This window comes from Haliaeetus albicilla, chromosome Z (genome assembly GCF_947461875.1).
Source record: "Haliaeetus albicilla chromosome Z, bHalAlb1.1, whole genome shotgun sequence".
NCBI classification, from domain to species: Eukaryota; Metazoa; Chordata; class Aves; order Accipitriformes; family Accipitridae; genus Haliaeetus; species Haliaeetus albicilla.
In genome coordinates this window covers 18,409,658-18,433,752 of record NC_091516.1, presented here as the reverse complement: position 1 = coordinate 18,433,752, position 24,095 = coordinate 18,409,658, and the positions used below count along the sequence as shown (strand labels likewise).

Below are 24,095 nucleotides of genomic sequence, written 5' to 3'. Positions count from 1 at the left end.
TTCCCATGGTAAATCTGCACCTGAGACTACCTATTGTTTTTATGCAAGCATAGTCATGTTAAATAGTTCATATTGAAGTTTTTATGGCTATATAGGTTCATAGAATGGTTTGGGTTTGAAGGGACCTTAAAGATCATCTAGTTCCAGCCCCCCTGCCATGGGCAGGGACACCTTCCGCTAGACCAGCTTGCTCAAAGCCCCATCCAACCTGGCCTGGAACACTTCCAGGGATGGGGCATCCACAGCTTCTCTGGCCAACCTGTTGCAGTGCCTCACAACCCTCACAGTGAAGAACTTCTTCCTTACATCTAATCTAAATCTACCCTCTTTCAGTTTAAGCTGTTACCCCTTGTCCTTGTAAAAAGTCCCTCCCCATCTTTCCTGTAGGCCCCCTTTAGGTCCTGGAAGGCTGCTGTAAGGTCTCCCCCCAGAGCCTTCTCTTCTCTGGGCTGAAAAATCCCAACTCTCTCAGCCTGTCTTCATAGGAGAGGTGTTCTGGCCCTCTGATCATTTTCATGGCCCTTCTCTGGACTCACTCGAGCAGGTCCCTGTCTTTATGTTGGGGGCCCCAGAGCTGAATGCAGTACTCCAGGTGGGGTCTCACCAGAGCTGAGTAGAGGGGGAAGATACAGATGGGAGGATTATGTATTTAAAATGAAATAGAATTTATTCCATAAGACATGGCACTTGGATTGTGAACTGTTGTTCACCTGATGTGTATGATGTACACCTGTGGCTTGTTTCCTGAATAACCAATTCTTCCCATCAGTGAGATTATTCTAAGTAAACTACAGCATACCCATGCTAAGTTTGAATGATACACTTTTTTTTAATCTTATCACCTATAAAGTTCTACGTATGAAGTTATGGTTTTCAGTAAAATGAATACCTACTGTTCTTCAGTTGTGCTTCTGATCTGCCATAATGGGAGAAGAAGTAATCTGAAACATCATTGCAAAGTAAGGCCCAAGGGAGTAGGCCTCGGCCTGGCCTTTGTCGTAAAATCTGCAGGTTAATAGGTCAAAAGCCTTCTCCACCCTTTCACTACCCCAGTGTGGCTGGCATTTTCAATAGAACACATGTGGAGGAAAATAAGACACAATTACTAAGAAATTAACAGCTCAAAATGGGATATTGATTTGAACTGCAGTCAAACATGATTTGGTTTTCTATCTTTCATCTAATTTGGAGTCATCTTTTGTGGTGGACTCCTAAGTCTTTCCCTACATAGATCTGCTTTCAAATCCTGACTTGCTTAAGGTTAATGTAATCTGAATGCAATAGTTTCGCCTTATGATCTACCAGTAGTTGTTTGCCAGTGTAAAGTCAATGTACCTGGGTATACTGGTCATTCAAAACTGTCAGAACTCAAGATGCTCAGTTCAGATTGGCATGTTAAATGGGTTAGCACAAGGATATTGCCCCTGAATTTTTTGAAATTTTGAAAGATTGAGGTGCATAGGAGTTGCTTGAGTGCCCATGTAGGTGCTTAATTTTGCAACTTAGAGCATCCGAAGTTCATTTAAATGCATATACTCTTTTTATTGTCAAACATTGCGTATAAACCTATTTAGCTGATCAGGTGTTGGGTCTGGACATATTAAAGCAGTCTTTGTTGACACAGGGTAGGTAGGTGCCCTGCCTTATGTCTGCTCTGTCAGAGTCTGCCAGATGGGTGTTCCCTGTCATGCTGAACACGTGTGAACATGTGTTGTTGGAGCCCACACGTGGAATGTGACGGCAGCATTGCCCCATGTCATTCAGCAGCGCAGTAGCTATGTTGCTCTCTGAAAAGAGCTCAGGCATACTCCAAACTGTTTTTTCTACTATTATTCCAGTAAGTTTAAGTTGTGTGATGAAACAGTATATTCTGAGACAATTTTGTCCTTAATTGTTGCCCAGTTTTCCCTTTCCTTAAGGAAAGCTTGAAATTCAGCGAAGTCACTGTGGAATTGCCCTGGAACACTGACTAAATCTCTTCATTATGCAGATTCCCATTGCAGTCCTACGGCTACAGCACTATAGTCTTTTGTTCTGGCAAGATGAAACTATGCCAAGTGACAAAGCTGATCTTGGAAATGGAAAGCAAGAATGAAGATTTTTTCAGAATAAAGGATGACAGAGCAAAGGGCATTTCTGGCATTTGGGAGAGGTATTCCTGGGTTTGGCATAAAATAGCATAGGTTCAGAGAGATTTTGGAGCACATTTAGTGATGTTTGTGTGTTATTATTAGATTTTCCCCATATAACAGGACAAAATAAAAATATATTTAAAACAAAACTTCTTCAGCAGTAATGTAGATTACTTAGCATCCCTGTAAATATCTCAGTGCTTTCTTGGTGCTACCTTGTAAGTTTATGGACAAAATAGATCTTGTACAGTAAACTGTTCATTGTAATATCATGCAACTTCAGTAATAGCAAGAATTAAATAATTAATTTAGCTAAATGTCACTAGATCTACTTTTTACTGCCTTCTGTGCATCAAGATTCCTCTGAAACCTTTTTTTTGGCTGGCTATGCCACATTTCTCCATGTACACATAAAATGCTCATCTCTAAGATTCATCAGTCTAAAACTTCCCTCCAACACATCTTTTTAAAAAAAAGTAATTTAAATACATTATTCTGTTTCATCTAGGTAAGATTTTACACCCACATTGAAGAAGTTTGCTCAAAGGAAAGGAATTATGAGCATTTTTCTGTCTGTTTTTTCCCCTCGCCTTATTTTGGATGGTGTACCATGTAGAAAGTTGAGGGTTGTTTTTTTTTAAGTGGGGAAAAAAATCCTTCTGGTTAGAAAAGAATATGAAATATTGTTTGATTATGTTATCTAGCTGCTGTTTATAATATACAGAACAAGTTGTTTTGATTTATATTAAGTTATTTATATAAATTACTGGTAGATACACATGAAAGTATCCTTGGGCTTCTGAAATTTGATATGACAGGCTCCTACAGAAAGATGTTTGTTTGACCTTAGTGTCTGTGACTTCAGTATCTTTCTCCTTCAGTACTTGGGTTTTAAAGAGCTATCAAAAAGCTATCAACTTGTGTGAGGGGTTTTTTGTTTTGTTTTTATAGAAATCATGTTAGGACTCTTTAGTTTATGTTTGTAGATTTAAACTTACAGCTTTCTTTTTATTCCATGCTTACTTCTTTCTACACTCTGTGCATATTGAACTGTTTTTCTTCTTCTCCATTAAGTTTCTTTTTAGCAAGACCTATATTTCATGAGTATATCCCTGTCCCACTTCCTCCCCCTGTGCTTACTTCTTCAAATTGGAGCTCATTTAGGGTAATACTGTGCATCTTGGAAGCATAGGCTCCTTATCTGTGCTGACAGGTGAACAAAGGATCCCTTAATAATTTTCACATGTGTGCAAACTACTCACATAAGCAAATTGAAGGGGAAAATAGAGGTCATTAAATTGATATTACGTGTCATTATTTTCTCTTGTCACCTTAACCCTCAGCAATTTACCAGGCTTAGGATATTGGGGACCACAATGGAGCTAATTAAGGGGCAGTGTGCTTGTTTACTTTAGAATTTCCAAGTGTCTCATAGGTGACAAAATCTAATTATTTTGATATTTTATTAAGTGGTTTGTCAGCCATTATATAATTACTTCTTCTGAAAAAAGCAATCTGAAAATTATGGATATCAGGAAGGTAGAGCCTGTTGATATTTTTTGTGAGAACAACAATTGCAATAAAAGTCTTGAGGAAAGAGAAACAGATGAAACAGTATTGTGAGACTACCGTGAATGTTGTTTTTCCTACTGTGTACAATTATATGTAATTAGATCTGTCCTTTTTTTATTATGCTGTCTAAAAAATTAATTCTACCTATCTAGGTGCTGAATGAGATGGTAAATAAGATAGCAAGATCAACATAGTCTGACGAAATAATTAGTAACAATTTAACAGAAACTGTTCTGTTCAGGCTAAATCAATAGTAATGGAGATGAATAAATGGGTAGAAACCTTAAGTAATTACAAATCCTTTAAATTATTCTTGAATTAGAAAGCAGGAGAAAAGAACAGATTTAATTACTTTTATAGGTGCATGAGAAGAGAACTTTCTGAATTCGCTCTTTGTTCTTTCTTTTCTACAATATGCTTTTTTAGCCAGCTGGTATTCTGTTTCCTGTATCTTGTTGGACTTCTTATGCAACTTGGTTAGCGAGGCTAGACATACCAACTCAGGTATTCTGTTTTTCCCCAAAAATGAGTTACAAACAGTAATGGGAAGAAGCAGACTTCTTATTTTGTTAACTAATTTCTGTACTCTGGTTTCAGTCTGCTTATTTTTGGCACAATTCTTATTTTTTGCATCACTCTAAGGAGGAAAGACCATTGTTCTTTTTGGTGTTCCGTACACTAGAGGAGAACTTTTAAGAAATACTAAATTTACCTTTATTTAATGGAAATATGCCAGTATGTTTAGATGAGGCATGTAATTTAAAAAAAATAATCTAATAGTCTGGTTTTTTATTCTTATGCACAATAGAATGTTCTACTTTGACTGCATATACTGTCTAGATTGTACTTTTTGCACTGTTGTTTTTAGTTATAATAGTATTTTCTCATGGACTTTTGATATGTATTCCAGTTGCTTTAAAAGATCTGATATCTTCCCCGTCTTTTTTCTATATTTGTAAACTATAGTGTTTCAGAAGAGTTACTGGCTTTATGATGCATCACAAAGAAGAGAAATCCTCAAAGGGCAAAGAGATGTCAAGACTGACTGTAAAGATACTATCAGCTAAATTAAAATCAAGCAGAATAAGTTGCAAAACAACTAGGCAGTACCCTTTGAATCACCATGGAAATGCAAAGGTCAGAGAACCTTAACCTAGGGAGTGCTGCTGAGACTTGGGGAGCTCTCAAAACCTAACACTGGTATTTTGTTTTTCTTGACCTTGAGAAGCATCATTAGAAATATTCTGCATTAAAGCATTTGCTAATTGACCTAAATGATTTCTTGGTATAAACTATTCTGAGTTATTACTGAAGACAACCATTCTGAATCAAAAGCTATGAATAACTGAAATAAAAGAACAAAAAAGAAACCTTCTTGCTTAGTGTTTTGGATTTATAGACTAATGAGAGATTGACTCAGTCTTTAAAATAAAAAATGGATGACTTAATTTTGTTTAACCTCTCTCCCTTCTTTAGCTGGAAAGGCAACTACTGATGCAGAACCAGATGAGAGAGAGACAAACAGCCATGCAGATTGCTTGGACACGGGAATTTCTCAAATATTTTGGGACATTTTTTGGACTTGCTGCTGTAGGTTTAACAGCTGGGTATGAAGTTTATTTCCTAATAGAAAATATAAATATATTACATTTATATTTCTATATTGCTGGATCTTCCTTTTGCACTATAAGAGGTAGTTATTTTTATCCAGTAACTGCTCAGAGGTTAATCAAATGACAGAGTGACTCTGATGTCTGTCTGCTTCCAGTTGTGTTTTGGTTACGTCTGTACTACAGACTTACATAAAAGCAGAGACATGTAAGCTGACAATAAAGTGATACAGCTGAGTATCGTTGTACCAAAAGTTCAGTGTAAAATAAAAGTTGTGTGTGGAACAGGAGGAATTGTTTAAAAGCCATGCTATTTTCCTGTCTGTATTGTGATTTAATAAACTATTAATGAGCAACAAATCCCCCATCATCTGGGTTTTTTAATATGTCAGTGAACAAGTGGACATATTCTGAAATGTGTTCACTTAAAATTTGAATCAAGAAACTCACCCAAGGGCAAAAAAATGTGGACAATAAAGCTGTGTTGTATGGGGAAGAACTTGCCTTATAGGATTTTTGTTTGGTAACATGTTTTTCTTGTGCTATAACATGATTAGAGGAAATGCAGGAAATATTTGTGGGTTTATGTACATAGGACAGATTAAATGCATGTTATGCATTATGCATTCTCTGTGGACTCAGATGCATTTGGAACAGAACATAGTATATTGATTGCTACATGTTGCATGTGGCTGGATGGATATATGCATGGGCACGTGCATGCTACACAAGTTAGATAATCCTGGTTTTGTTAGATATATTAAAATATTTTTTTTTAATAACCTTGGGTTGATAGTTGAGCAAGAAGGCAAGCAGAACATGAATGCTTCCGATGAAATTAAGACTTCGACTTGTTCTTCTTTGATTAGAGATTGTAGAAGGATACACAAGTCCTAGACAGTCAAGGTCAACCTAAACTAAGAGTGCTGATGTGCTGAATGTCCTAAATAATCTTATTTTTCCTTCTTTTTTTCTTTTCTCTCTCTTTTTTTTTTTTTTTTTTTTTTTTTAACAGAGCAATAAAAAAGAAGAACCCAGGAGTTTTACTGCCAATAGTTCCCCTGAGCTTTATATTTGCCTATCAATATGATATGGGCTATGGAACGCTGTTGCAAAGGATAAAAGGTGTGTGTATATAAGTCTGTCTGCTTCACACATAGAACCAAGCATAATATTTCACATAACCTCTTATCTTTTTAGAAAGGCTGGGAGAAAACTTGCAATAGATTTTCTCTTTTTTTTTTTTTTTGGACAAAAATCTTACTCTTTCATTTCCTTTCTTCTCTGTTACAATCAGATGCTTTCCCAGTCAAGAGTAGTCACTCTACTTTTACAGCCTTTCCTTCCATTTAAGAGTGTTTGTTAATTTCTCCTCTCTTGTTTCAAAAAAATGTGAATTCTAAGGCTATAAATACAGCTGAAGTAATCATTGTGTATTTGGGAGAAATGACAGATCTAGTGATTTCCTTCCATATTCCCCTCTGATGCTGCTGTTTTGGCAAGGGGTAGGGATGATAAAAGCAGATAAAGGGATACAGACAGGAATCATGCCCTTATACCTTCATGACCAAACACAATCCATCAGCTGATCATCTTGCCATGGTGCCCTGCTAAGATGGAAAGAAGAAAGGTGAGTCCCAGAAAGTGGGGTCTTGGCTCATAGTTGCCAGTGGCAGATCTGATTAAGTGATGGGTGTTGAGAATTATGGAGGTGCATTTACGTTAGCTCTGGTTCCTAGTGAAGGAGACATGCTAAGACAGTGTTCACTGTAAGTGAAGACAGCATTGGGCCATGGCTTGTCACCTTCACAAATCATCTTGGGTAACTATCTTGATTTTCCCATCTGCTACTGACACAAACATACTGAAACAAAATTGTTTCAGTGCTTGGTCTTAGCCTCCAGATCTAAGAGCTAGGTTTCCTAACTCTGTGTACTTCATTGAAAATAATAATATATTAATTAGACAAACTCTGAGATATTTTGTGCTGCATACAGGTGCAAATATATTTTGGTGATGCAGCAATGTATATCTGCAAACACTTCCTAAACCATGCTAAATACATTTCTTTGGATTTTAATAGGAAGCACAGGGAGAAAAACTGGGTGGCTCTTGGAAATCAGAGTTTTGAAGAGGACATTAGTACATACAATGCAGAAGGAACGCTTGGAATTTAGGATTTGTTAATAATTTTTTTTTAAGAAATTAGGTCTTCTCATTCCAGAATTTTGAAAGAGTGGGCATATTATAATGCAAACCCCACGGCAGGAGTGTGTAATGTGTTTACTGAGGACCCTGTGGTCCTGTATAGGTTGAAGAGGGGCAATGTGGTATCCTATTGCTTTCCAAACAGGAAAAGTCATCTTCATAAGTTCAGATCCACTAGGGCAACTTCAGCAGCATGCAAGGCTTGTGAAAAGGTTTTGGAGAAAAGAAGCTATGGAGCCAAATGGACAATAATATAAAATGAAATATGCCAAACTAACTCTGTCTTTTCCAGGAAAATAATTTCTCTTTTCCAAAAGAAATGTGGTAGATCTACTATAAACTCATGAAAGCATTTAGTGTAGTATCACATGAAGACTAAGTTAGCATGAAGGACATGGAAATTAGTAGACAAGTAAGCATTGGAGTAAAGAGAAGACGTCGAAGGTTTGTGCTTAAAGAGGAAAGCTAGGCTTTAGCAGCATTGTTAGCAATATTCCTCAAGATTTGGTCTGGACTGGCTTTTGTTTTGTATTTGAAATTACAAGTAGGTTATACTAATCAAATCTGTGGATGACAAACTTGATTGGTGTCATCAACAGAGAAGAAATAAACTGTAGTACAAGAACTGATGACCTGAAGAACTGAGATAATAAAATAGGATTCAATTTGATAAGGAGGTCAGTGAGAAGCTAGATGCTAATAGGGATTTCTACCATCAGAACTCACCAGCTGGAAATGATAGAAAAAGGGAAAAACCTGAATGTATTAGCTGGTCACAGAATGAGTATGATCCAGTAGTGTGATGAAATTATGAGAGTCAAGTGATATCTGGAAACTTCAGTTGAGGTTTCCTAGTATCACAGCATGGTTGAGGTTGGAAGGGACCTCTAGAGGTTTTCTGGTCCACTCCCCTTGCTCAAGCAGGATCACCTAGAGCCAATTGCCCAGAGAAATGTCAAGATGGCTTTTGAGTGTTTCCAAGGATGGATATTTGACAACCTTAGTACAGATAGGAAGGTACTGATGCAGGAAAACAGTAATACCTTCCTTGGAAATTTATACATAATTTGGATCACTTCTGTATAAGGAATCTAGAGTTACTTAAGAGTTAAAATTATTGGGGAATGCCAAGCTGCCTTTCAAGAGAAAACAAAGTGATTAGTTTGTTTAGCCTTGTAAAAAGACATGAGAGATTTGGGTCTACAGATCCTACTTACAGGATAGGATAAAGGAAAGTAAGAGAAGGAAATTAAACTAATTATTAATTATCAGCACTAGAATAAAAGGAAATGGACTAGCCTGAATGAATCTGGGCTGGAAATCAGGAGAAGTTTTGTAATTACGTGGAAATCAGGTTCAGGAGTTAATTTTTATTTTTGGTTAAAATTAGTTAGTTGAAGAGAATGTTTTGTGACACAATTGACCTGCAGCCACAATGCTTGTTCTTATTACTCAGCTGATCTATGTGTCCACTCCCGTACTACTTTCTCAACCACTTCTCTGCTTGCCCATGTATTCTGTTGGTGCATGCCATGCTTCATCTCTGTGGTGTAATGATGAATGTATATACCACTCCCTTTATTGTTCCCTACTTAACTGGTCTCTTTCCTCCAGGGTATGCCTGTCTTCAGCCTAACAGCCAATTCCCTCTCCAACACTAATCTGCAATTATTTCTGTGCTGCACAATCATCTTTGTATCTGAACCACCTTGATCAAACAGCCCTGCATTTGCTATCCTTCTTTCTTTGGAATCAGTTTATATCCCTGGAAGGTTTCTTTATTCCTCTTTCACCAGGCATTTTGTCTCTGATCTTGCTTACAGTTAATTTTTTCTTCTGTCTCTAGCCTACCTGTCCAAACATTTTCTCATTACTTGCTTATTCTCCCACATTGAAATCGGAGATTTGTTTCCCTGCTTTATAGGTTGGGCTAATTAAAGCAAAAACTGAGGACATAGTGGTAAATAGCTGGTTTGAGTTCTGCTTGTGCTGTTGAAAAGCCGTAAGTGTGCCAGGGCCATGTATCAGAACTGAATCTTGTGGGGATGGCAGGGTTACAGAACAGCCCTCAGGTGCACTATCTTTCCTGAATGGCTGAGGACACTTAGAATCAGTCATGGATCTGCTGTCTAAGTTTTTGGCCTTGCTGTTCTGCTTTTCCTCCCAGTTCAGGTACATATTGCTGGTGTTTTTCAGACAAATGATGAGAGGAGGGGAGGGATTATATAGCCAGGCTCCCAACTGCACAGAACTTCTCCACTAAGCAATGAAACTCCGGCTACCTTTTCCAAAATTTAGATAGCTCACTCCTTGTATCCTGAGCCATGAGAGAAGGATGGTGACTGAGCAATCTGCTCTAGTGCGTGTGAGTCACAGGCAAAGAGACTTGAATATCTATAACATCTGTCACCTAAGATCTCTTGCTATTCCATAATCAGATGCTATATGCAACTGACTGACATTGTGTTATTACCAGTTACTGGAAGTGGTAACCAGTGTCATCCTGTTGGATATTACTGGTGTGTGGAGATCCCAAGCACCATAATACTACCAAAACTGCAGTGGAGATTTCAGCATTCAGACCTGTTTTAAAGAATGACCATAATCTCGACTGCATTACAATATTCATTCAGGTTTATTGCACATAAATGCAGCTTCATATAACTGCCCTAATGATCATCAAGTTAGGAGTTAAGGCATAGGTAAACAAGACTGTTTGTATTCTACCCAATGGCATCAGCCAAAACAAACACATTCTTTGCCTAATCTTCATCCTTTCTTATATCACAATCAGACCACCACAACTTACTTATGTATGATGTTCAATCTGTATCTTTGTTTTTTGGATTCCCTGTCCTAGATGTTTTCATTCCAGCGTTACCCAAAGTATTCTGCACCCTACAACTTCTCCCTGCTATGTTGTTAAGACTGCATGTTTAGGTAACTGTCTTAGCAAATCTTTTTGTGAGCAGTATGCTTTGACCAATCCTGCTTCAGGTCCTGTGCTACCCACTTTCTGCCTGTAGCCTGACATCTTTTAGCCTACGCCCGAGACAAGAAGAAAAATTGTGCCCAAATATGGCACATCTAGGATACTGTGTACAGGGAATTTACTTGTTAAAGCTTATGTATGCTTTTATGTGTATGCCTGATCTACCGTCTTCTCAGACTCCTAATTGGCAAAATACAGTATGGGGTTGGTACAAAGTATGTGGTGATGCTAAGTCCTGGCTGTATCTCATGCCTCCATTCCAAAGCATATGTATAATAAATCTCTAAATGAAACATTACTATAACTCAGTGTAGTTTTTAGAGAAAGGGGCTAACAGAAATGGCAACAACAATAGCACAATTGACTATTTTGGCTGAAGTTCTTTCAGATGCAGTCTGAGGCAGATATTCAGTTCAGACCAAACACTCTATATGCAGTTATCCCACCAGTCCAAAATTCCTTAAAGACAACTTTAATGCTACATTGGCATCACCTTCTTTGTGAAATACATAGCTGTGACATGGTATTTTGTTGTTCCGGCCCAAACAAGAATAGTGAAATCAGTTTCAGGGGTTTGGGGGTTGTTGTTTGGGTTTGGGTTTTTTTTACTTCCTTTCCTTTCTCACAGTAAGGGTAAGGAAATTTATTTAATTTATTTTTTTTTTAAAGGTGAAGCAGAGAACATATTGGACACACAGAGCACTTTGCTACAATTGCCGAAAGGACCGCTCACTTATGAAGACCTGGAGAAGATCAGAAAATCACAGAGCAAGTTCTTCATAGAAAAATAGGAAGACTGTATTAAAGCTTAATATCCAAAATGTGATTCTAATACTGGGTTTGGACATAAATGAATCATTAAATTTTGAGAAAATTATGAGCTTTTATAAAATCAAAATATAATTAATTTTCTTAAATCAGTACATTCTAAAGCAATAATTTTCATATTGTATGTATCTCTTGAAAATATCCATTTTTGCTGTAGTATATTTTTCTTGTTTAGAACGAAATACTGAATTTCCACTGTCTATTTAGAGTCTGAAAATAACTTTCACCTGTAATAAAAATGTCTGGTACTGACCAAACTCACTATAACAACAACAACAAAAAAGTTAATTGGTAGTTACAAATTTGTATAAATATGGTCATAATTTTCAAATATACTTTAGGATGCACAGCTGAATCTGAAGTCAGGAATAGACAGTCAACTTCTCTGAAGAATATAACACTTTTTATTTGCTGTTCTTTAGGCAGTAAACTCACCATCTCTGCTTCAAATTCTGGAATAAACAGCTTTCATCAGAAGTAGGTTCAGAAGCAAATACGTCACTTGCTAACTGTGTGTTTTACTCTTAGGAAAAACTGCATTAAAGTATGAGCAGAGATAATTTCTCAAAAAGAGAAGACAAATTATGTAGCTATTTCCTGAACCTTTTTCATGCTTGTTTAACATTCTGAAACTCAGGATAATTTGTTTACATAAAACCAGAGTTTCACTACTAAGATGAATATTAACTTTGGCTAACAGCAAGCAAAATTATTAATGTATGTTTTTGTAATGGGTAGATCCAAGGGGCCTTACAAGTACTGAAAAACTGAGGGATTTTTTGCATGCCTTTACTCTAGCATGGTCTATACTGAGGATATAATTTTAGTATATTTTAGTGTTCTGATGTTACACTTGAAAAAAAAAAAGCATCTTTCTGTATTGGAAATTTTGTTTAAAAACAGATTATTTTGTGTTTTGGATGGAAACTCTTCTAACATTAGTCTAATTGTGGAATGAAAACCAAATGCTCAAAAAGCATCCAATACTGAATTAAGCCTAAGTCTGTATTTACAATTTGTTGAGTTAAAAATTAAATTTCAGCTGGAGATAATGCCCCAAATCTGGTTTTGAAGATTACTTGACTAAAATTAGAATATTATTACACAAAGAAAGGTGAATATATAATAAAACAAAAGCTCCTCAACACAGAAGACATTAATAGCGCAGTTTCCATAGCTGTGTAAGATTGATTTCTGAAAGTTCATTCACTTCTGCATTCAATCACTTCTGTAATTGGTTCTGTCACCTGCATGTAACAACGCATACAATCTGTAACAGATTTCAAATGTGATACATTTTAATGTGCAGAGTGATAAAATGGGTTATAATAGCATGTTTGGTTATAATAGTTTGGTCTACACTTTGGCTGTTTAGGATTTACAGCAGTGATTTTAATTGTCTTGGAAGGTGTGCCTCAACTCGGCCTATGGTGCTACCCATGTCCTCTGAGCTCACAAAATGCAGCCCAAGACCACCTCACTTTTTCTGCCTCTCCTATTAGATAATCCGTCACCACTTGCTGCTACATTATGTACTATTCTTAGGATGTATGCATCCCTGTTTATTTGTTTTGCTTTGAATAACAGATCATCTACTACCTTTCCTCCAAGTTCTGAAGTCCACCTTGCTTTAATTTTGAAGAAGTTGTAACAGCCTTTTGTGTTTTGATCTGTCATCTAATGATACTCTTTCTTCCAAGAAAGAAAAACAATCCAGCTTGTTTTGGTATTTGTATGTCTCCACTTGTGCCTTTTAACCTACCTTTTAATCCTATGAAAGACTTTTTTACAAGAGAGCAGTTTTAGTAGTCCATACAGCAGTTTTACTTACAAATCCTAGAAAATTAGGAAATACCCTAATCCTTTCCACTGTGAATTAGGAATTAATATCTGTGTGTTTGGAATAGATTGCTGGCTGTAGTGTTGGCTTAAAAGGTGGTGTTAAACGAAGCAAGCAGGCTAAGCAAAATAACAACCCAGATGATAGCAGTTTTAGGAGATAACAGGATAGCTATTTATTACTCCATCCTAGCTAAATTTGAATTTTTTTTCTTGCAAAAGTTAAACTTAGATCAATAGTGTTAATCCATTGCAAGACTCCACACGAAAAAGTGATGGAAATGGAGCAAGTTTAATTCAGTGTTACACAGTGAGTATCAATCAGTGAAAGTTATCAAATCTATAAGGGAAAAGCAACAGGCTGTAAGTAGGACAGTCTAATGCCAAACCCAGAAACTGATTTAAACAGGCTGCATAGAATGTGCCAATGATTTGAAGAACTTAAGGGTTAGTAACCTTTACTGCCTTTATTTTTTACTATTAGCTTTGCTTTTTTCTTGATAAATAAAGGCTTTTGTTTTGAAGATGCTCATTCTTTGTTACAGAGTATTAATCAAAATACTTGCATGTGTCAAGCCCAGTCATATCTGTCACAGAGATATCCAGCTACAGAGTGGTTGAACTGTGTGATTTCCTTTAGAGAACAATGAAAGAAAGCAGGAAAACTTACCTTTGACGGGTTCTACTTCAGGCAATAGGTGTTTACAGCACAAGTTGCCCGTAATCATCATACCAGTTGTACTCGTAGAAATAAATAAATAAAACACCTAAAACATCCTGCTCCCTTCTGTCATTGGTGCTCAACTGGCTTCAGCTGTAAAACTTACTTTAATATGTCACAGAAACTGTCTTCGTTTTCATGAATCACTGGGGAGGAGAAGGAGAATAACTGCAGGGGGAGCTTGTTCTGACCTGAGGGCACTACTCTTACTACCTTAATCCTGTTGGTTTTTCTGGTCATAATGTCTGACAGCCATGTCTCCTGAATCAGTGTCACTTGGAGCAGGATTCTTCCAGGAAAGTGAGAAGTCAGTCATGATTAGGATGTCAAAATTAAACTCTCTATGTTCTCATTATGGATATGTCTCATTTAGAATCCAACAAAGTGCACGCTACTTCTGAGCCACAACTGCCTGCCTGACGCTTACCTTATTAATCTGGTTTTGATAGGATACATGAGTATTGTTGAGAAACAAGCAAACTCACTTATGGGTAGTCCAGTTTGGGCCCCTTCCTTCATTCCTTGGATGAATGATTTAACTTTCCTGAACCCTTCCTTACGATAGGGAAAGTTGACTCTTGCAGCCCCCTTCCTAAATGTTTTGAAGTTATTTTATGACTATGACTGCATATCACTGCTTTTAAAAGTAGAAGGAGAAAGCACTTATGTGGACATATGCAAATGAGATCATTTCTGCATTATTATTTAATTGGTTAATCGGTCTTGGAATTCATTATATAAAAATGCTTGGAATTCATTTTTTTAACTATTAGCTTTCTTAAAGGTGAACTGCATTCTAAAACCCACAATCATCCGATGAAGATAGCTGGATAACACTGATACTTAGTCACCAATCACATGCATGCAGTGGTATTTCACATTTCCTGCACAATCCTGTCTGGTACTGAGCAAACTTAAGAAATATTTTAAATTCATGTTTGGGCAGCTTTCAAAAACTAAGTAGTTCTTGCAGCAGTGAATTGCATGAATTTGAAGTGAAGTCTCTGAAAAAGACTAAGGAAGTCTGCATTTCTTTCCTACCTCTGAACTTCTGTGTAGATTGTCTGACATTTAACATGTGAATAAGCCTTTCATTCAAGGTATTCAAGGTTATCAAGGTATTGTTAAAAGGCATCTTCTTTATTTAGCCACCTGTTTTCATGAAACATCCTCTACCTTCTATACACTTTGATTGCTGTTGGCCAACAGATTCAAAATTTAGTGCAAGGGAGAGAAGTGGTACAATCATCTTTACCTTATTTTAGGAGACTAAAAAATACAAAATAGTTGCATTGAGACAGTATGCTGCGTGTACCTATCTTGATCCTACAGATCACAAATGGAATTTAATTTCTTTGCTCTGCTGTTGTCTGTTCTTTGTAATACAAACAGTAAGAAGGTGGATAGTTACTTCAGAATTGTTGTATTTAAATTATTTATTTTCTTCTGCATGTATTGTTTTGAATAGAAGTAGTTGTTCTAGCTACGATGAACAGATAAACAAACCTAGCCTCTGACTTGATTTAAACTGATGGCAAATTACTGAGAGATTGCCAGTTAGGCTTTTCTGTATAAAATCCTGTATGGTTTAAAGTTATATGACTAACATAGTAAGTTTCTTTACAACCTGCTACTCAAATCACAGTATAGTTGAAAGCCCTAGATGCAAAGGCAATGTTACTAAAATACGGCTGGAGGAAAAATATGGAGCAATACAACCTACTAGTGAAACTGCATTAAGCATAGTAACATTAAGCAATGTCAGACTACTGCCAGCTCATTCAGATACGATCCTTAATAAAACTCATTAAGTCGCTGCCTGTTGTTGCAGTCTTTAATCCTAGCAAGAGAACGTTCATAGCCAATGCTTTTCAACAAGAAGAGTGATGAAGAGGGCTGCAGTGTGGGCTCCCCTGAGGAATTATGAATGTCTTGAAGACATTTCCTTCAAGGCCTCTGACAACTTGTGCTCTATCACCCACCAACAAGCACAACGGAAAGCACAGAAAGTATTGTCTTTCACATTTAGTAGCCCTGATGAAGAAGCAGGTGAGGTCAGAAAAACTGGTTTGAACTATTTGTTTTCTGGTCTCTTGAGCGCTCGCATTTAGCAGCTGTAGTCAGAGGTTACGTGCTTCAGACAGTTGCAAAAATGAGGTTCTTCTTACAAAAAAAACCTAAAGGTGGCCATCATAATGCCTGCCTTTGCTTAGGGAAGAGTTAGATGTGGTGCCACAATAAGTGATGGTCCAGTTAAATGTGAAACTGAAGCATGTGGAGAGTCAGGAGTTTTCCAGCTAGACTGACAAATCAGCCTGCTATTGGGGGACATCTCTCAAAATTCCCTGGTAAAAACTCTGAGAAAAACGTATCTGACATTTTGCTGCTTCCAAAATTTTGGATCCATCTTGGTGGATCCAAGACTGGATTCAATATTGGGCATCAAAGTAGGGTATAAAATAAATTATATTAGTTTACAAGCTAAGTCCGTCAGTCACCAGGTCAGTCACTGCCTGACTCAGCAGGCACCTTCCTTATTACCCTGAAAGTCCTGGTAGTGCTCTTGCACATGACTACAGCTCTCCAGTCACTGAAAACAATTCCCTTGTCTAGAAGACTACTTGCAGTCCACGAATAAGTTCACCTGATGTGATGGGTATTTGCAGACATGTGTTGTCCACGTCACCAACAAGACCAAGCTGGTGCTCTCTTTAAATGCAAGTTTTGATTACCCCTGCACAGCTTGTCTGTAACAGAATAGCAGTTAAGACTTTGAGGGAGAAACAGATTGAGGTTTTGTTCTTCAGGAATTTCAGATTGGCAGCCTCCACTTCTGCAGACTGCATCCTAGTAAACAGCCTGGACGGTAGTTACGTGTCTACTGTTGAAGCAGTACCACTGTCTAAAACATTTAAGACTGGACCAAAAAGAAAGTCCAAGTATAGACAACTTTGCAGGTTGCTCACTATTCCAGCACTCCACAGCCTCTTTCTAGATCCAGCTCAGCATAAAACACCCAAGTCCTCCTTGAGAAGGTGACTGGAGTCTCTGTCAGCACAGGTGAATTGTTCACCTTTGTACACTAAGCTGTGGATGCCTGTCTTCAGGCGCTCTCCTTCTAGATTGAGTTTTGAGGGTTTTTCTCTATATACTAGCAGTACTCAAGGGATAGGAAGGATAACCCTCAAGCAAAAGGATCTACAGACAAGAGCTTCATTGTATTTTTAGAGAGATGAACTTTTCTGGCTTTCCACAGCATGACTGTTTATAAAAGGGGACAGCAGCCACTTCTTGTCCTATTGTGCAGGGAAAAAAAACCCAAAGCAAAGTTTACTTTCACAGGGCGCATGGTTCTGCTTGGTGAATCCCAAGAACGCTGCCCTTGTCACCAAGAGCCTGCTGGGGGCTGCTGGGGCAACACACAGGCACGGAGCTCCACGTCTGCAGGACACACGTGTCAGAGCCGAGGCGTCTCTGATGCTTGGGTGCCTATGGCTGCCACTGGACGTGGGTCTCAAGAATTACAAACTTGAGGAGAAATTCAGGCTTTTAAATCCCGCCTCAAGCATCCACGGCTTAAGTAGTTCTGTGGAAGCGCGTTTATTCTACTTTACTTGCTTCTGCCTTTCTGCTTCAGCCAGCATTTTTAGGATGTAGGAGTAGTTATGCAGATTCTAGGCCTGCAAGGAGGAGAGGAGCAGAAGTTTTTCAGACCTTTAAGAGTCATTTGAGAGGGCATCGGCAACCGGTGCTTGACCACACACAGGAAAAGCTGGGACGAGACGGAGCGCCCGGCGGGGGCGGATGGAGCCTGTCTCCGGGTCGCTGGGGTGCCGGGAGCCCGAGGAGGGAGGCCGAAGGCGGGGTGCATCTTCACCGAGGCGTGAGGAGCGGCGGCAGCAAGCAAGGGGCAGAAAGAGGAGGGAGTCCTCCCCGAGGGCGCCTCGACGCCGCTGGCAGGCAGAGGGACCGCCCGCCGAGGGAGCTGCCGGCGGCACCGGGGCGGGGAGCCGCGGGCGGGCTGTGGGGGGGCGCCCTCGCCGGGGTCGGGGCCGGGGCCGGGGCCGGGGCCGTGACTCAGCGCCGCCCTCAGCGCATAAAAGGCGGGAGGCGGGCGGGCGGCGGCGGCAGCGCCTGCGGGGCGGCGGTTAGCGCTCGAGGCCGCGAGTCGCGGTCGGCGGGGCGGCCGGTCGGCGGGTCCGCCTGGGAGCGGGTCCGCCTGGGAGCGGGTCCGCGGGAGCGGGACGGGGAGGACGGGGACGGCGCCGAGGACGGGGCGGGCGGACGGCGCCATGGGGGCCAAGCTGCCGCTCCTCTGCGCCGCGGCTGCGCTGCTCTGCGCGGCGCCGCCGGGGCAGCCCAGAGCCCGGGGCGCGGCGGCGGGCGCCGTGCTCCCCGCGGGCGAGGAGGACGGGTACGGGGTGAAGCTGTGCGGACGGGAGTTCATCCGCGCCGTCATCTTCACCTGCGGCGGGTCCCGCTGGAAGCGGCTCTCCCTGCTGGCGATGGAGCCGGCGCCCGCGGCCGGTGAGTGTCCGCGGAGCGGGCGGGGGTGGACGGGGCGGGGCGGGGCGAGGCCGCGCCGGACGGGGCAGCCCTGTCAGGCGGCCCCGGAGCGGCGGCGCTGGCTGCCCGGTCCCGCGGGAGGAAGTGGCTCTCGGGGTGCCTCTCTTCGCCTCGCCTCGCCGGGGGGAGAGGTGCTGTGAGGAGAAATGGCGGGGTGGGGGGCAGCGGGGAAGGGCCAGCGCCCCGCGGCGCTCCTCGCCCCTCCCGCCTCCCGCCCGGAGGCGCGGAGGGAGCGACCCCGTCCTTCTCGCTGTCGATGCCGGTCGGCGCTTCCCGTGGCTTCTGAGAGGAAACCCGCAAATTTAGAGGAAAAGGCAGCGGGCAGTCGCTGGGGCGTTAGTAGCCGGGATGACCTGCGAAGTTTTCGGTCTGTTCAGAGACATTGGTCGGTACAGGGCCGAGCAGCCCTGCCGGCGGCCGAGACTCACTGAACTCTCTGCATTTAAAAAAACCACAAACAATAAATCACACTTTTTTCTTCTTGGCCACGCAGGGAGGTGTGATGCACCCTTGGAGGCGGTAGGGCGTGCCTCTGGCTATGGCTTCGCTCCCTTCCCAAAGCTGGGTAACTCTTCAGGCTGGGGAGGCCTGGCTCGATTTTCCCTCTCTGCCAGGAGCTTCTAAGCTGCGCCCCTCGTCTTCCTGGGGTGTGCTCGGGGCATTGCTGGGCGTGGAACCGTTTGGGGTTTTTATCACTCGCGTGTGCTGCTCTGTGCAAAAGAGCTGGCACGCTGGAGGGTGGATGGGACTCTGGTGCTTCACGTTACCGTTTGAACAGCAAGAACTGCTTTAAGAATCTTTGGTGAAGCAATTAATGGGTAAAATACTCCCCAGAGAATTTTACTGTTGGGTGTGCCTTAAGAAAGTGTAAGCAGATGTTTCTGGGGCTGTGTTCTCAAGCTACGGTAATGTGACAGGGTAATTTTAAGTGATGACTCTCATTTATGTTGATATTTTGAATATTGAAAATAGCATTTTTAACAAGGGCAAAAGTTGGAATTACGGCTAAAATGTGCAACGGAAGAGCTTTTTTCTTGCTTAGACATGCTGTTAATGAAATAACATTGAACCTCAGGCAGTTAATGAAGCCAGTATTTTGGGTTTCTTGGGAGTTTTTTGCTTGTTTCCAGCAGGTTGAGTAGAAGATAAGTTACCTCTGTGATTATAACAAATTACCTATGTACAGCCTCTACTGGGATTGTGTTCTCTCCCAGCAAACTTTTCTTTCCATTTTATTAACAGTAGCTTCTGAGAGCATCAGTCACTAAGGAGCCCCCACTGTGCTGCATGCTGACGAAAAGTCTTCCCTGCCCCAGAAGACACTAAATAGCAGTTACTGTCTAACTAGTAAAGTAACTACAACCACTTTTATTTTTGTACATATTCAGGCAGCTGTTCCATCTGAACGTTAGCTTCTATATGTTAATTAGCCATATTAAAGGAAATACAACATTCACTGGATGTTCTCACGTTCTTTCAGCTTTCTGAAACAAAAACCATATTAACAGCATTAAGAGCACATGACAAACACTTATTTTGGACTTTTTTGACTTAAGAATTGAAGGAGTTGCTTTTTTCACATTAGCTGAAGTAAGCAATGCCACTTGCCTTGCAGAAGCCAAGAGAAACAGTATGAGGTGAAAGGAAGTAGAACTGGATTTTTGAGAACACTTCAGTCAGTGAGACAAAGTGTGTTTCTAAGTAAATTCTGCAAGCCTCTGCTATGCCTTGAGAAATGAAAAGAGTGGAACGCATCAGCTGAAAATAGCTATCGAAAAATACAATCTATAAGAAGCAGTTTACATACAATATTTGCTTATTTAGTTCTCCCTACATTTGTTCTTCATATGACGCTAGTTTGTGTGATTGTGCATGGGAAAGGAGTGATCTAACCTAATTCGTGAGCCACATGATATAGCTCTCTGTGGTTTCTGGGTACATGTCTTTACAACAGAAATTTATTTCTATAGAAATATTGAGATTTCTATATCAGTAACACTGCAGTTGTGATGAAATGTCTATACCTAGTCACAGTTGTAGCTGGGTACTTTCCATGTCTAACAGGCAGCATAGTCTTTAAAACATAAGGATTCACCTATAAGTAAGCTGTAAGTAAATCATGGAGTAGAGACTGCAGTAGTGACAGTTCTCCTAGATAGCCGTGCTTTGCATATTACTAACCAAATGGGTTTTACTGCTATTTCATAGAGCTATGTGTTCCTTTTGATGCTCCTACAATCTGAACTTAGAGTCTGTCTTCTCTTTCAACAGATTCTGCACAAACAGGAGGTAACAAACTACTGGGAAACTTGAAGCTGCAATCAATTTTAGGTCCTGAAGGGGAGCAACTGCAGAGAACCAGCCCGTTTCTTGGATGGGAGATGTTTAAGGACTTGGATAGTTCAAATGACTATAATGAATATGTACCTGTGGCAGATGACTTCAAAGAACTTGTTCGTCAGGTGGAGGAAGCTGTTCAGAAGGACAGGGGGGGAACAGGAATTCCAGACCCCATGGGATCAAACAGTTATCTTTGGGCCAGGTATCCCAGAAGAAAACGGGAATCTCTGGGTTTGGCAGGAATGTGTTGCAAATGGGGCTGTACAAAAGCTGAAATTAGTACTATATGCAGAGTTTAAAATCCTCTCTGCACTTATGCATGAAATCAATGTTTGTTGCAGCGCTACTTGATTGAATACTGTATGGAGGAAGAAAACTCTCACTGTATTTTATTTTGTCTGTATGTGCCAGTCAATACTGCTGGTTTTCTTAAAAAAAAAAAAAAAAAATCCACAAGTGTAATTGTAATGACTTTGTTTTGCTGCAGTAACTTTTACTCTATATTTTTTACTAAGTCTTTTCATTTTAATGTCAAGCCTTTACACTTGCATTACAAATGTATTATATCTTTGTAACACTTTAGGAAGAACTTCAGTGTTTCATTAAAGTTTAATTATACCAAGTGTTATCAAATTGTTCTTTCTCTGTCCACAGAAAGAACATCCAGCGATGTTCTTGAAATGAGATTCATGGTACAAAGCTGTACAGAAAGGATATTTTGCCACTTGAAACTCCACTCAACACTGACTCAGCGTGATGATTATTTTGAACACACTTTTTCCATTTTCTTGTAGTTGCAGAATTGTTTTATGCAATAGACTCCATCTTTCTAGAAACTTTACCACAATACAACGCTTGCAGCCTAAATATTTCTTCATATTCATGCATGGGCTTAAATAGTTAGTAGATGAAGTATCAACACTTTAATTATTCCTTGGTTACCTTACTTCCCTATTTTTTACTACTGCTAAGTGAGAGTGTTGGATGTGTTTTAAGTAACTTATTCTACAGACACTCCGACATCTTCCTGTCTGTTCTTACGGTGTGCTGGTCTACAATTCTTTAGATGTATTTCTACATTGCTAAGTGCTACTGTATTTATAAATAGCTAATTTAATCTTTGTAGTTTCTAAGCTTTTTGCCTTCCTGGCTGTTTTTCTCAGCTGTAACAAGTTGCATTTCCAGAGATGTTGTTGATGACTTGAGGTTTTTGTTTTTTCTGACCTTTATGATGTTCATGGTAACCTAGCCTAGTAGCAGTGGTTCACTCAGAGTATACTTCATAGCTTAGACTGCACAGTTGTTACCTTCGGCGTCATTCTTCAGATTGTCTTTTGAAAAGTGTTCCTTGACTGAACTACTGCTTAGTGAAATTATTGTATCACTTTTTTATCCCTTTTCCTAAGATGATATTGTTATTCCAGCAACTGGGCATCAATTAATCCTTTTTAAGTTTTTTAAACCATGTCAATTTTATTCAGTAGAGACTGGGCAGAATGGACATTCACTGTGAATGCTGTTATCTTCCATCTGAAAAGCACTATGTCTTATGTCATTGTAACAATAATGTTTAGCAAGAAGTTAGTTACCTTCTTCCACACCATTGTTGTAGTGACGGTAAGATGCTATTTGTCACCCTGAGTGGAGAAAGTAACTGTAAACTTTTGCTATAGTTTTCTTTGCAACAGGCTAGCTAAACTTCTATAGCTTAGCTTCCAGCAACTTCACCTCACAAATAGTTTTGGGTTTGGAGACTCCTAGTTTAGATCAGGATTTCCTAGAAGAATACAGGAGGAGTTTGAGGGGAAGTATTCCTTATTTTGAGGTAGGAGACAGGGCTTTGGGAGTTATTCTTCACCTTACTAAGGAATCTTAAATGGTACACAGAATCCCTAAGAAAAGGGAAAAATGTGAAAATGCCATACTTGATGAAACTGAAAATTAGCCTGTATGCATTGTTTGTTTTGCTAGAAAACTTTCTGCCAAGCTTTTAAAAAGGAATATTGGGAAAGGTGAATATGGTGTTTATTCTGCTTGCTTGCCCCAGTAGCGCTGGTCTGGCCAGGTACACAGCTTGCATGTGTTGTGAGCAGGCTTTCTTATATCCTAAGTGAAACAAAGATGTAGTTAAAACCTTAAATTTGTCAGCTTCACTTCTGAACAGAACAAGCTGGTGTTTAACTTGCCAGCTTAGATGTAACCTGTTGGTAAAACTATAAATAGTTTAAGTGGAAATTAGTTAAATCTCAATTATTTTGAGATTAACTGTTTCATGCCAAGACAGAATTATAAACAGAAAAATCAGTCTTTATCTGGCAAAACCAGGCATTTTTCAGAGGTATGAGTCAAGATAGGTCAGTATGCATAACCCAGAGAAATGGTGAAATGGGTGTTTTCATCCGGTTTCTTAACAGGCCTCATCATAGTCTGTAACGGCTTTAGGAGGTCAGCCATGACACAGATACATGGCTCAGACTGAAAGTCAGTCTGTATTTTAGAGTAAGGAAGTGTTTGCCTCTGTGTACACACTAGAGTGTGCAAAGGTTTTCTTTATTTAAAGCAAACTGAGTTTTCAAAGACCTCGAAGGTTTTCTGTGTGGGTAGGCCATATTTTATAATGGTTTCTTTGCAATGTAGCCAAAGGTGACGATTATGTGTCATTTGATTGCAACTGGTCTAGAGGATGCCATCTGCTCCTGCTCACATGACTCAGTGTCCAAAACCCATTTTTTTAAGACCAAAAGGAAACCTTTTACATAAAATGAGGTGTCTGACTAGTTACATGGGGGAAGCAAACACATTTTGGAGCAGACAGCTCAAAATGTAAAATATATTGATCCAAATAGCAAACCAAAAGGACGTTGTCACTGCTGAAAGCTCCTCTGGGAGTTCTGCCATATGTATATAGCAGCATAAACATAAGCAGAGCAGTTCAAAGCAGCACTCTGTGCTTTCAATCACAACTGTTCAGAAATGTACATTTTTTCACAAGGAATAAGCTGCTTTTTTCACCCATTTCATTCACAGAGCAATGAGCTATTCAGAAAAGCATTGTTTTAGCAACTTGCTACTTACAGATATCACAGTCCCATTGATGTAGTCTTAACCCACAGGAAGTGTCCGATTTCTGGGTGATCTGTTAAGATGTGTGAGCCATCTTCTGCACAGTTATTCTGAGTGAGTTCGTGTGTAGAAAATGATCCATCAGCACATTCCCATATTAGCACGGCTATTTGTGTCTGCAAGAGTTTTTATTATTCTGGATGGTTTGGGGATTTTTTTTCACT

General features: G+C 39.9%; 2 protein-coding genes across 3 annotated transcripts in view; both read left to right on the top strand.

Annotated features, from left to right (window-relative positions):
- PLGRKT (plasminogen receptor with a C-terminal lysine) overlaps nucleotides 1–15,718 on the top strand; it is a 32,861-nt gene extending 17,143 nt beyond the window's left edge. For both annotated transcript variants that reach the window (XM_069777720.1, XM_009921381.2), the window contains 3 exons: nucleotides 5,181–5,311; nucleotides 6,330–6,439; nucleotides 11,184–15,718. In XM_069777720.1, the coding sequence (XP_069633821.1) occupies nucleotides 5,181–5,311; nucleotides 6,330–6,439; nucleotides 11,184–11,305 (363 nt within the window). In that variant the 3' untranslated portion in view covers nucleotides 11,306–15,718. The remainder of the gene's footprint in view (nucleotides 1–5,180; nucleotides 5,312–6,329; nucleotides 6,440–11,183) is intronic.
- Nucleotides 15,719–18,188: 2,470 nt separating this feature from the next.
- Nucleotides 18,189–21,430, top strand: LOC104314697 (relaxin-3). The gene is made up of 2 exons (XM_069776064.1): nucleotides 18,189–18,429; nucleotides 20,740–21,430. The coding sequence occupies exons 1-2, from the start codon at nucleotides 18,195–18,197 to the stop codon at nucleotides 21,105–21,107; spliced, it is 603 nt and encodes a 200-aa protein (XP_069632165.1). The 5' UTR covers nucleotides 18,189–18,194; the 3' UTR covers nucleotides 21,108–21,430.
- Nucleotides 21,431–24,095: the final 2,665 nt, after the last annotated feature.